This window comes from Enhydra lutris, unplaced genomic scaffold (assembly GCF_002288905.1).
Source record: "Enhydra lutris kenyoni isolate GAN:26980312 unplaced genomic scaffold, ASM228890v2 scaffoldscaffold17, whole genome shotgun sequence".
Lineage (NCBI taxonomy): Eukaryota > Metazoa > Chordata > Mammalia > Carnivora > Mustelidae > Enhydra > Enhydra lutris.
In genome coordinates this window covers 11,018,195-11,030,769 of record NW_019154101.1, presented here as the reverse complement: position 1 = coordinate 11,030,769, position 12,575 = coordinate 11,018,195, and the positions used below count along the sequence as shown (strand labels likewise).

At 46.1% G+C, this 12,575-nt stretch overlaps 1 protein-coding gene across 1 annotated transcript in view; it reads left to right on the top strand.

The window, feature by feature from the left end:
* LOC111147727 (TBC1 domain family member 22B) overlaps nucleotides 1-12,575 on the top strand; it is a 75,796-nt gene that overhangs the window by 40,940 nt on the left and 22,281 nt on the right. Inside the window, exons 9-10 of the mRNA XM_022503949.1 lie at nucleotides 10,550-10,656; nucleotides 11,118-11,193. Of these exons, the coding sequence (XP_022359657.1) occupies nucleotides 10,550-10,656; nucleotides 11,118-11,193 (183 nt within the window). The remainder of the gene's footprint in view (nucleotides 1-10,549; nucleotides 10,657-11,117; nucleotides 11,194-12,575) is intronic.

Below are 12,575 nucleotides of genomic sequence, written 5' to 3'. Positions count from 1 at the left end.
CTTCTTTCACTTACCACATTTTTGAGATTCATTCATGTAGTCTCTGCCAGTACTTCCTTCCTTTTGATGGTCATATTCCATTGCATGGATATACCACATTTTATGTATGTATTCATTAGTTGAGGTATATAAATTAAGTTTTAAAGAAGTAAGGCATTCAGACTTCTCTTCAGCCTCAAGATCTTTCTTGAACAGAGATGCAACATTGTTTGTTGCCTTCAAGAAAAATTCTTGGGGCACCTAGCTGACTCAGTAGAGTGTGTGACTCCTGATCTCAGGGTCATGAGTTCAAACCCCATGTTGGGCATAGAGCTTATGTTAAAAAAATAAAAGGAGACTAATTCTCCTGTCTGGGTAACAATGTTGCTTTTCTTCCCTTCTCTAATGGTGTCATGTCTTAATAAGGAGCTGCTGTAAAGGCTCTTGCTCTGACACTCTCTAAGCAGGGAACCTCAGGTATCTTTTGCCTGTGGGATAAGCCAGACTTTTGCCCTGTCATCCTGGGCAGGTCCCACCAGGTAGCCTTCCCCCACTGACCCATCTCCCTGAACTGTACCGTGGAGGATCTGCTCTATCAGAGCTTCCCCTGTATCTCCTCCCGGATCTGCTTGGTCCCACTACTGTCACTTCTGTAAATTAGCACCTGACCTTATTTTGTGGTGTGTCCTGTTTGTTGTGAAAGTGACTCCCTCTGAGTTGACAGAGAAGTTGTCTCTTGCTAGCCTGGCCCCCAGGCAGCTTCTTTATCTGCTGAAGCCAGCTGCCGATGGGGAGGTGGGTCCCCTACAGATAAGGCAGCGGTGTGGTCACCCTGGGCCCAGGGTGATGGTGCTAAAGGAGACACTTTCTTGGGCTTGTGACTCCCAGGCCTGCAGAGGACCTCCAGACGACTCTCATCTATGAGAACTTTTGGGCTCAGATGGTATTACTGATCTAGCTATGAACATAGTGGTCCAGTATAACCGATAGTGTGGCCATCATCAAAATAAATGGCTAAATGGCAACTCTTCAAGGGATACATATGAAGCAATCCTGCAGAAGAGCAGAGTTCGTGATCTTGTTTTCAAAAACAGAGTGGTGTCTGCTGGTTTCTGTCAGTAAAAAATGAAACAGTATTAAATCACTTTCCCTTCTCTCTTCTGTAGGAAGCGATATAGTGGGATTTCCATTTCAAGTTTTACTTGAAGCATATGTTTTCAGAAGCATCATAGCCATGGAGCCCCCAGAAGGGAAGTCTTTCCCAGACCTCTGAGTTATGAGTCCAGTTCCCTGCGTGACATTTCCACTTGGATATGTTGTAAATGATCAGTTAGGGTTAGCATGGCTACGTGTGACCAGGAACCCCAAATTATAGTATCTTAAGAAGATAGAAAAGTTTATTTCTCTCACATGGAAAGTTGAGAGGTCAGTAGTCCAGGGCTTGTATGTTGCCCTAAGATATCAGGGACCCAGGCTCTTCTGTCTTGTTGTTCTACCATTTTCATTCAGCCTCTGGTTTCCTTCTTGCAATCCAGGATAGCTGCTTGTGCTCCAGCCATCACGTCTGTATTCCATCTAGTATGGAGGAAGAAAGGAAGAAAGGCATACTCCTTCCATTTAAGGACACTTCCCAAGGTTGTATATGGTGCTTGGGTTTGGATCTCTTCTGTCTGCATTGAGTCATATGGCCATAGCTAGCTGCAGATGAGGCTGGAAACCGGGGTGGCCAGTACCCTTCACCAAGAAGTAGAGGGGAATAATTATTTGTGGACAGCCTGTAATTTCTGCTACCCTGAGGCTCCTCAGCCTCCATGTTCCACCAACTCCTTTTCTCCCCACACCTGGCCATGCTTTTCTCTTAGTAGGCAACATTTCCTGAATCCTGAGTCAGAAATGGTAAGAACTGGGCATGAGTTTCAACCTATATCCAACGAGTCACAAAGCTATGATGATTTTAAGTTCTCAGTGTTTCCTGAGTCTGCTTCCCTCTCCATTCTCCTGTGACTGCCCTGGGTCAGGCCTAGATGCTGAAATGACCAAGCGTGTTTTCCCTGCTCTGGTTTTCTGCCTTATACACCGTTCAAACACAAACTTGTCCATGCAGCTCCTCTGCGTAAGCCCTTTGGTAACACCCTGTCATGTACAGATTCAAGCAGCCAGGTTAGCTAGCTCACGCAAGGCCCTGTGGGATCTGCTCCCTTCCCACCCCTTAAACTCAGCCGTTCCAAATTGACACGTATAATCTAAAGCCTGTCCTGCACCGTTCCCTTCTTCTCCCCTGGGAGAATCCTCTTGTATCCTTTACAAAAGGAAGCCTGCCCTCACCCTCGCCTTGCCTGCTTCACCCCAGCAGTGCTCCTTCCATAACACTGTACGTTTCTTTTGTAGCCCTTTACCACGCTGGTTATCGTTTGTGTTGTCTTCCTGCTCTCTGCCACCAGATTGTAGGATTCTCTGACACCAGAGACTATTTTAAATATCTTATATTCCCAGTGCTTTTAGTCTGATGTCCAAAACACGCGTTCCATACATGTCTAGATGAATGACAGAATGAAAATGTCATTGTAACTTTGTAAGACTTTCGGGGATTAGTATGGCTTTGCTGGGGCTGGCCACCAGAGGGCAGTGAATTACAATATTTCGATGCTTTGCTGAGTTAGCCAGAAGTTTTCTCTCTTCTAAGAGATGGATAGCAAATATTCATTGAGCATCTATACTGGGCACTGGGGATATGACCATAAGTAAATCAAGTAGACAAAATCAGTGGCTTTTACTTCTAGGTGTTTATTCAGTGAAAGCTTACAATTTCCAAAAGACTGTACAGTTTCTTAAAGACTGCAACTTTTTTCGTATAGACAAAAATTGGAACCAACCCAAATAATCTGGAACAGGAAAATTTCAATGGATTCGTACTCAGCAATAAAAAGAATGAACTGTGGGGGCGCCTGGGTGGCTCAGTGGGTTAAAGCCTCTGTCTTCGGCTCAGATCATGATCCCAGAGTCCTGGGATCGAGCCCCACATCAGGCTCTCTGCTCAGCAGGGAGCCTGCTTTCCTCCTCTCTCTGCCTGCCTCTCTCCCTACTTGTGATCTCTCTCTGTCAAATAAATAAATAAAATCTTAAAAAAAAAAAAAAAAAGAACTATCAATAAACACGGTGTGGAAGAAACTATCCCAAAATCACTGTGTTGAACAAAAGAAGTCAGATGCCAAAAAAGTATACATTGTGTGATTCCATTTTTTTTAAAGTTTTTATTTTATTTACTTGTTTGTCAGAGAGAGAGAGAGAATAAGCACAAAGCGGAGGAGCATCAGGCAGAAGGAGAAGCAGACTCCCCACTGAGCAAGGAGCCCGATGTGGGACTTGATCCCAATACCCTGGGATCATGACCCGAGTCAAAGTCAGACATCCGACCAACTGAGCCACCCAGGCATCCCTGTGTGATTCCATTTTTTTTTAAATGGAGTTCAAAAATAATCCATGACAATAGAAATCAAAGCAATGGTTGACTGGCTGGAGACTGGGAAGGGGCATGAGAAAATTTCTGGGGTGCTGGAAATGTTCTCTATTTGGACTGCGGTGTCTCTTACACAGATGTATATATGGGTCAGAACAGACTGTGGGGGCACCTGAGTGGCTTAGTTGGTTAAGTGTCTGACTCTTGATTTCCACTCAGGTCATGATCTCAGGGTCACATCGGGCTCTGTGCTATGCATGGAGTCTCCTTGAGATGCTCTCTTTCCCTCTGCCCCTTTCCCCCACCCTGCTTACACATGTGATCCCTCTCTCTTCCAAAAAATAAAAGGGGACTGTGCACTTACGTGTAGTCTACTGTATGTAAATTATACATAAAAAGAAATCCCTTCATAGAACCTGACTTCTGATGAGCAGAAACAGATAATGAATAAAATCACAGGTAGTTTTTGCCAGATTGTGACGAGTGCTATGGGGAAAAATGAAGCAGCGGTGATACCCTGTTGGCAAGAGTGGCGACAGGAACAGGTTTCAAACAGGGCAGTGAGCTAGGGTCACACTGAGGAGATGACATTGGCGCTAAGTCCTGAAGAAGGTGAGGGGTGAGACATGCAGTTACATTTTTTTTTTTTTTAAGATTTTTTATTTATTTGACAGACAGAGATCACAAGTAGGCAGAGAGGCAGGCAGAGAGAGAGGAGGATGCAGGCTCCCCGCTGAGCAGAGAGCCCGATGCGGGGCTCGATCCCAGGACCCTGGGATCATGACCTGAGCCGAAAGCAGAGGCTTTAACCCACTGAGCCACCCAGGCGCCCCTGCAGTTACTTTTTGATAGTACTCAGATTTTCAGAGAAAAGGAATTGTTGGTAAGAACTGCCCCCCCCCCACCATACTCAGGGATCATGGACTCTGCCACCATGTCTTGGTCCCTCGCTCTTGGGGTTGTATTCCAGCCCGTGCTCTCCATTCCCAGGAAGCTTCCTTCTTTTCCTCATCTCCTACTCTGTGTGTGATACCCACCCTGCCCATCCTGTTCCTCCCTTTCTCGTGAGGTATGGATGCCAAGGATGAAACTGGACAGACCTCTGTAGTAATGATGGGTTTTCATTATGGGCTTAAAGGACATTCTTTGTTTGCTTTTTAAAATATAAACTTTATATTGAAGAATAATATACTTTTTAAAAAGCACATATCTCAGGGCACCTGGATGGCTCAGTCAGTTACGCATCTGCCTTCAGTGCAGGTCATGATCTCAGGGTCCTGGGATTGAGTCCCACATTGGGCTCCTTGCCCAGTGGGGAGCCTGCCTCTCCCTCTCCTTGCCTGCTGCTCTCTCTCTTTGTGCTCTCTCTCTCTCTGTGTCAAATAAATAAAATCTTAAAAAAAAATAAAAAGCACATATCTCATACTCGCACAGCTCGATATATTTCCTGTAAATAGCCAGCGCCTGTATCAAGACATGGAACATTTCCAGCACTGCCGAAGTCCTCCCCCCTGCCCCCCACCGCCGTGTTCCCTTCTGGTCCCTACTCCCTCAGAGGTGACTACTTCACTGACATCTAACATCCCACTTAGTTTTGCCTGTTTCTAAACTTTCTATAAATTAAATCATGTAGTAACGATATTCCATTTTCTGTCATAATGCTGTTGGTTTGGAGGGAATTGGGGAGTGTGGTTGTTGCGGAAGTTGTTAGTACTCCCCTTATTTAGATGCTTTCCTCAAGATGCTTCCTGGCCTCATCTTCATAGATAAAGTAAGTAATCTTGTAAGTGCCAGTGGGAGGCTCTTCCCAGCGACACACATCTCTTGGGGACAGCCCCACCAGAGGGTTGAACTGAACCACTTTGCTGGGATGTCCAGGGCTGGATGTCCTGTCTCGTAGGAGGGAAGTTCTCCAAGGGCTAGTTGTGGCTTATCGTCTGTGGGACTTTCAGACCTCGCCTGTTCTCTCCCTGGCAGTGAGCTGAGCGGCATGTGTGTGCCTGCCTGCTGGCTCTGTCTCTCTGGCATCTGACCCATAAGGGAGATAAGGGAGAAACTGTAACCGAGGACAAGTTGTGAGAGCTAACATATGCAAGACGTTTAAGCCTCAATGAAAAGCCTCTGAGCAGCTGACAGTGGGGGCCCTGGACTCCCTAGAGCCTGTTCACATCCACGGTGTCTTGGTGCCACGCCACCTATCTCTCTGTGTGGTGTCTAGGCAGGTCCTAGAAGGAGAAGTGTGTGCTGGACTTGGCCCTTCTTTTGCCCCTTTAACCTGAATACTCCTGTGGTCTGGTTTTATACAATATGGGGTCCAACAGCGTGTGCCCAGGGGCTGAGTTAACCAGCAGTCGTGAATGTTTGCTAAATAAAAGTAAGAGTAATACAGGAACCTGAGGAAAATGGAGAAAATGTGGCAATATGTTGGTTTTTAAGAATAATTTTAACCAGGGTATCATGACACACGTATACTGAGGCTGCTCCCCTACCAGGGGTCATGTATTGTTCTGAGTCAGTCCTTACCTTGTAGTCACCTCACTGACTGATAGGCACAGTGTCAGGAAGGGCTCCCTGGTCAGCATTGAGACAGCATGCTTCCTCTTTCACGGTCTGTAACATGGTCCTCATGAAACAGAACCGCCTCCCTGCACGTGTCTGCTCTGTAGGAGCCTCAGAAGTCTTTCCCCTGACCTTCTCCTTGGAGGAGACCAACTCTCTTCATTCTTCCTTCTCTTTCAGGTAGTTTGACCTTCCACAGATTAGCCGGGAGCCCTTACACCCTCTCCATACTACGGTTTTCGGTGGCATCCTCATCCCACTGCTGCCATCATATACTTAACTGAAAATGCTAGATCAACAGTGCCCAATTTATCTATTAGGGAGAGAAATCACAAGCCATGGGGAGGAGCAGAGGCAGAAGGAGAAGCAGACTCCCCACTGAGCAGGGAACCCGATGTGGGGCTCGATCCCAGGACCCCAGGACCCAGCCCGAGCCAAAGGCAGACAGACGCTTAACTGACTGAGCCACCCAGGCTCCCCAATAATACGTTTATATAGCACTTTAAAATGATTACATACAGGTGATCAGATGAATTCCTTGACACTTTCCTTAAAGTGGCGTTTTCCTGGATGAGATATTTAAGTTCTTATTTTATGAGGTTCTTTAGATGTATGGCCCTGATTTTATTTTTTTCCTTTCATCAGTTTACTTTTATGTCCCAAAAACATTACATAAGATATTCTTATGTGTCTAGTCTTAAAAACATAAAGACAGGAATCAGGTAAACCAGAGGCTTGGGGAAACAGGCTGCAGTCTGATGCCTCGAACCTTCTCCTGTCTGCCAGTCGGGCTGAATCATTCTGACCCAGCAGATCACAAAATCTAGAAATTGCCCCGCAATCACAGATGGTTCCTGGGAAGTGCCTAGAGCAGCGAAGAGACAAGTTACTCTTGTCAGTTTAAGCACAACCAGTTCTTCCCAGAGCTGTCGGGGAGTACTTGAGGCATATACAAGGCTGATTTCAGGCCCAGGACGTGGAGTTCTCAGAAAAATAAACACTCGACTGAAGTCACCACTCAAGTACATTATATCCGCTAATAAATGGGCATGTTCTCGTCAAGCCCGGAGTGGGCAATTTGATTCTTATAAAGGGCTTTTGGGCTTCCTCTTTTTGGATGCTTTGCCTTTTAAAATAGCCATAAAATATCCTTAAAATCTCATTGCCTCCAGTCTGGGTCCTGGCTGTTGCTTGCTCTCTAATGACAACCAAAGACGCTGCCGTCATTCGAGACTGCCTTGCTGGCACTGTTTCCCATTCCAGCTTCAATTATATGTTGAATTTTCTCAAGTGGAATGTTTAATGATCCTTCTGAACAGACTGTTTATGCTGAATGGAGCTCCTCAGAGAGCATTTGGGCCTCCCTTTCTCGGCTGCTTTTTGCCGGTGCGCTCAGCTCACAGTTTTTGACTGAATGTGTGAATTTTATCCTCCCAGCAGGCAGAACACTAGAACTAAACTGTCCTCCCACTCCCTGAAAGGCTGCTGAACTCACTGTCTGTGAAAGCCAAGGGCTGATGGGCAAGCCAGGCATTAGGGCAGCACATGGGGAGACAGGAGGCCCCCAAATCAGCAACTTGTCTCTTGGTTCCTTTGCTCCCTGGACAGCTCAAGGTTTGGAATTGGTAGAGTTACTGAGAGTGGCATCTTACCAACTTAAGACTTCACGTTGTTTGATTTTCCTCCTTTACGCCAGTTGGTGGAGATGGAAAGCTTTGAAAATTTACTTATTTTTTAAGGTACGTGTTGGGATTAGATTAGGTTTGGCTGCAAATAACAGAGATCCAAAATAACAGGGGCTTAAAAAGAGATAGAAGATTATTTGTTCCTTGTTTAATGACAAGGACACTAGCTAACATTTAGACAACGCTGCTTTTGTGCCAGGTTCGGTTGTCAGCACCTTTGTGTATTAACTTACCAGTAGGATGTTACCACCTTAGCAGAGGAGGCATTGAGCACCAAAGTAAAGTCCTTTGCCCGAAGCCCCATACCTAGTGAGTGACAGCCAGGGTCTCAGTCTGGCCCCAGAGTCTATACTCAGCCCCATACTGTTCTGCCTGACAAAAAACCCACAGTCTGCCAGGGCTGGTCCTCGTTCTCGGGGACCCAGGCTCTTTCTTCCTCGTTACCCTTCCCAGTTTTTTGTTTTTTGTTTTTTGTTTTTCCACTGCAGTGTTCCGGAATTCTAGAGTGCCCAAGTTGGAAAAGATTCCTCAAATTCTTACAGAGTGCTGGATGTTCATTTGGGAAATGTGTGTGGGAGTAGCAGGAGGGGTTTTTGTCTGGAGCCTTTCTTGTGGATTTCACAGTTTTCTTATAACCTCTTCTCTCATAAAGAGGGGGCTGCTGCCTAGGACAGTGGGTTGGAGCAGCCGCAGTCGCTCAAGGAAACGGCACTGTCTTCACACACTGCTGGCCCGGCCCTGGGGAGTGGGCTGGCGGAACCTGTGGGTCAGGCTTGTCTGTGGTAGTGGGAGTTGGAGGTGCCCAGGAGTCCATCCCTGGGGTGGGGTGGATACGTAAAGTGGTGGAGGCATGTGTGGAACGAGGAACCTTGGGTACACACAGCACCACGGGAGCATCTCAGAAATGTAATATGGAAGCAAAGAGAAAAAGGAAGATTCTGAACTGGGACTTAGAGCTCAGCGGTATTTATCTAAATTCATAGTATGTATATGGCACACAGTAAGTGTTGAAGTTAGGGGGGAAAGATATTTCTTGGAAGGTTTTTGTTCTTAATGTGATTTCTCTAGTGGACCTTTATATATTATCTGAAGTCTTAGTTTCTGCAAGCTTAGTGTTAGTTTACAAAATCCTTATTGGTGATAAAAGGCAGGTGTAGTCAATTGTAGTGAACCCCTTTTTCCTAAAATAATGTGCATTTTTTTTCCTGACTGTAAAAATTATGCTTATTGTAGAAATTTTGAAAAGTCTAGTAAAGCTTGAAGAAAATAAAAATCTTTTATCCCTACTACCTAGGGAGTAAACACTGTAAGCCTTGTGATGTATTTTGTCTTTCCTCTGTGCTTATATAAGCACGCATAAATATTGTATGTACAGTAGTTGAGAGTATACCATAAATAATTTTGTATCTTGCTCTTTTCCCTTAAAACTGACTTTCCTGTGTCATTACAAATTCTAAATAAACTTCACCTAAAAGAAATTGTATTGTACCTACTATGTGCTAGGCACCACTGTTAGCACTCGGCATGGATTAACTGTGGCCACACTTTGAATCAGACTTTTAGGTTGTTTCTAGCATTATAGCTTTTCCGACAAAGCAGCCCACCCTCCCCAGCAGGGTTTTTCTAGCCCTTGATGTCCATTAAAAAATGCTGTTTATACAGGACGAAAATCCGAGAATTGTTACACATTGTCCCAAGGGGGTTCAGTCGTAGGTCTTAGTAATAATTCTCATAAATGAAAAGGGCTAGATTTTGAATACATTTTGTAAGATGCCTGTGTTTCTGCAGCACCAGGGACTGCAGTGAATGTCCTGTATTCAAAATAGGGCTCTGGGTCTAAGGAGAAAAGCTGCTTTTGTCACAGAACTCAAGCCTGAGCATTTTCACATGTGGCCTTGGCCGGGCACATAGGGCCTGTGGGTTGAGGTGGCCCATTGTGTCAGGCAAGAGAGCCTTTCTTAGTACTTCCACTTCTGTGGCAGGAAGGGAACCTCCCACGGCCTTTTCCTTCTTCAGGGTGCTAGAAGTCTCTTGATGTCCCCACTTAGATCTCTGACCAGAGAGACTACCTCTCACTACCGTTAGTGTGGGGTTTCCCTGAGAAGCTGATAGATGCTCTTCTTTATAAGAGGTTAAACCGATTTACTTAATGTAGAATTTGTTATAACTCCTCACGTCCTTCTGTATGCTATGATCTTTGGGAATCTCCATGATGAAGATATGTGAAACACCATTTCTCAACCATATTCGCCCGTGGAACCCCCTTGTTTTGGAGTATCCTATCATTTTGATATTTTATGGAATCCCATTTAAGATTACCAATTTGGTGAAATTAAATCCCAGAAGCCCCCACAGGTTTGGGCCATCTGCCGTCATGCACTCATCTTCACTTCTGAGTGGCGAGACAGTAGGTCTGCCTTGTCAGAATATGGAGATTCGGTCTTTTAAATGAACCACGGGGGCCATCTGGTTCCCAGCTTTCTCGCTATATATACAAGTGTGAGTATGCCAGACAGCTTACTGAATTTCTGAAATCAAAGAATTTTTCCAGACCATCTCCATTGAACATGAGGCCTGAAATGCCTTTTTCTAAAACTGAATGAACAAATGCAGAAGAGAAAAGTATATTGGACCCAGTGGGACTGGTGTGAGAAGTGGCCTGTTCCATGCTGTAATGAGGTTCTCAAGAACTTTCCTGGAACATACTTGCCCACCTGACCAGGGGGGAAGGAGGGCAGGCCCTTGTTCCTGGGCATCAGGTTAGCCTCGCTCTCCCTTGGGCTTAAGGACCCCGTTGAAGATACTAGACTCTGTCTTTCCCTATTGTTTAGAGAAGACCTCTGGACTTTCGTCACCTTTTGTTTTACAGAAGAAGATGTGGAGAACTTTGATGTGACCAATTTGTCTCAGGACATGCTTCGAAGCATTGAAGCTGACAGCTTTTGGTGCATGAGCAAGCTGCTAGATGGGATCCAGGTGAGCCGGATCTGCCCTTGTAGGTGACCTGGGTCCTGGGGCTACCACAAGCCTTCGAGTACCTTCTTACCCTTCTGTAGCAGGCAGGGTCACCCATTCAGGATGGCTCTTTCTCGTTTCGGACCATCCATCTTCACCTCTTTTTTTAGCTTTACAGCTTTCAAAAGGCAGTGGCCTAGCATCCCCTGGAGTCTGAGGAAGTCTCTGTGTTCCCCTGGCTTTGTCCTCAGAGTGTGCCGCTCCTTTCCACTCTACACCCCGAGCCAGATGGTGTGCCCCATATTGCGAGGCTCTGTCAGGCTCTCCCCACACCCTGCTGTTCTGTCGATTCCTTTGTTCCTCAGAACACTGGTAGCAGCTTTGGAAAAACTGCCCGTGCTTTTCAAACGTGTTTCAATGAACTTGAGAATGGTAGCATGCTTTGGAGTCGCTGTTCATCCTGGCCTCTCTATCATTTGCAGGATAACTACACCTTTGCACAACCAGGGATCCAGAAGAAGGTCAAGGCGCTGGAAGAGCTTGTCAGCCGGATTGATGGTAGGTTGGGGGAGGGGGAACTCTCTGGCAGTAGCACAGTATGATTCTGACATAAACCAGTGGTGCTGGGGGCCTTTCCTCAGCCCCCTTCCTTGCCACGAGCCTCCCCAACTCTGCCGTCGGTGGCACTGCATTCTTCTGCATCTCGGTGGGAAGGGGAGGGAAAAGCTTGCTGGCACCTCAAGTTCTTTCTCCTTTGTTTTCTGTCACCAGGTTTGTCAATTCTCTTTCAGCATCTTCCTTCACATTCACCTCCCCCTGCCTTTTCCCCCCTTAACCAACCCCCTCTTTTTTCTTTCCAAATTCACCCTTCTCCATTTCCCTAGCCACAGCTCTGATCCAGCATGCCTGGATTTCTGCAGCTTCCTTCTAGAAGAACTTGCCTCCACATTCTTTCCTCTTCTAAACCTTCTGCCACACAACTGCATCGTTCAAAAGCACTGTCCTGGTCATGTCTCTCCCTTGCTCGGAAGCCTCCTGTGGCTCCCCATTGCTTTCATTTAGCAGCAAGCCTGTAGTCCAACCTTGTCCTTGACATGGTGACATCACTTAGGACTCCTAGGCCTGCTGCATGGTCTTTAAGTCTGGCTGATATCTCGGCAGGCCTTTTCCATAGCTCCCCATGACCGTTTGAGCTGAGTGGGGAGCAGGGAGGGAGACACAGCACTTTCTAAAGCAGGGTGTCTTTGAGGAGCAGGAGCATCACAGTAATTCCTTGGATCTGGCTTGGGATCACACACTCTAGAGCTAAAAGGCAACTTGGGAAGTCCTGATGAAATTGAGACCCAGCAAGAGACCTCAGAATTAAGTTTCATAAAGATAGCCTTGAACCTCACATCAAGATCTTCTGCTAAGTGGGCTCTGTAGCACCAGCCAAGTTGTAAAGCTTTTTTAGGATTCCACCAGATACTACACAACTAAGAAATGTCATTCCTGGCTTTTTATCATGGATTTTGTGCTTCACCAGAGCAATGTCCCCCACCCCTAACCCCATCAAAAACTGTGTATCTTTCTGTCTTCCCCAGCTTCTCTTTTCCCGAAAACCTTCCCTGATTTGTTCCAGTTTCCTTTTATGACTTAGGATCTTAGTCTTCCTGTCTTGTTTGCTGATTTGCAGTTATTTCCAACACAATGTCTATAGGATGTTTTTACCTCTTAGTCTCATTGCCCTGACCCAGCCGTTAGCCCCAGTGCGGGGCCCACATCCAGCTCTCCTGCATCCCTCCTCCCAGGTTGCAGAGGGCGGAGGTTGCAGTTTCTGCCACCGTCTGCCCTCTCCTTATTTTTTCTGCCCTCTCAAATACCTGATCAGTAAAGGCATAGTGCTTGAGGATAGGGGATTTATAAATGTATATGTCTTTATTGTTTCACTGAGTTATAGA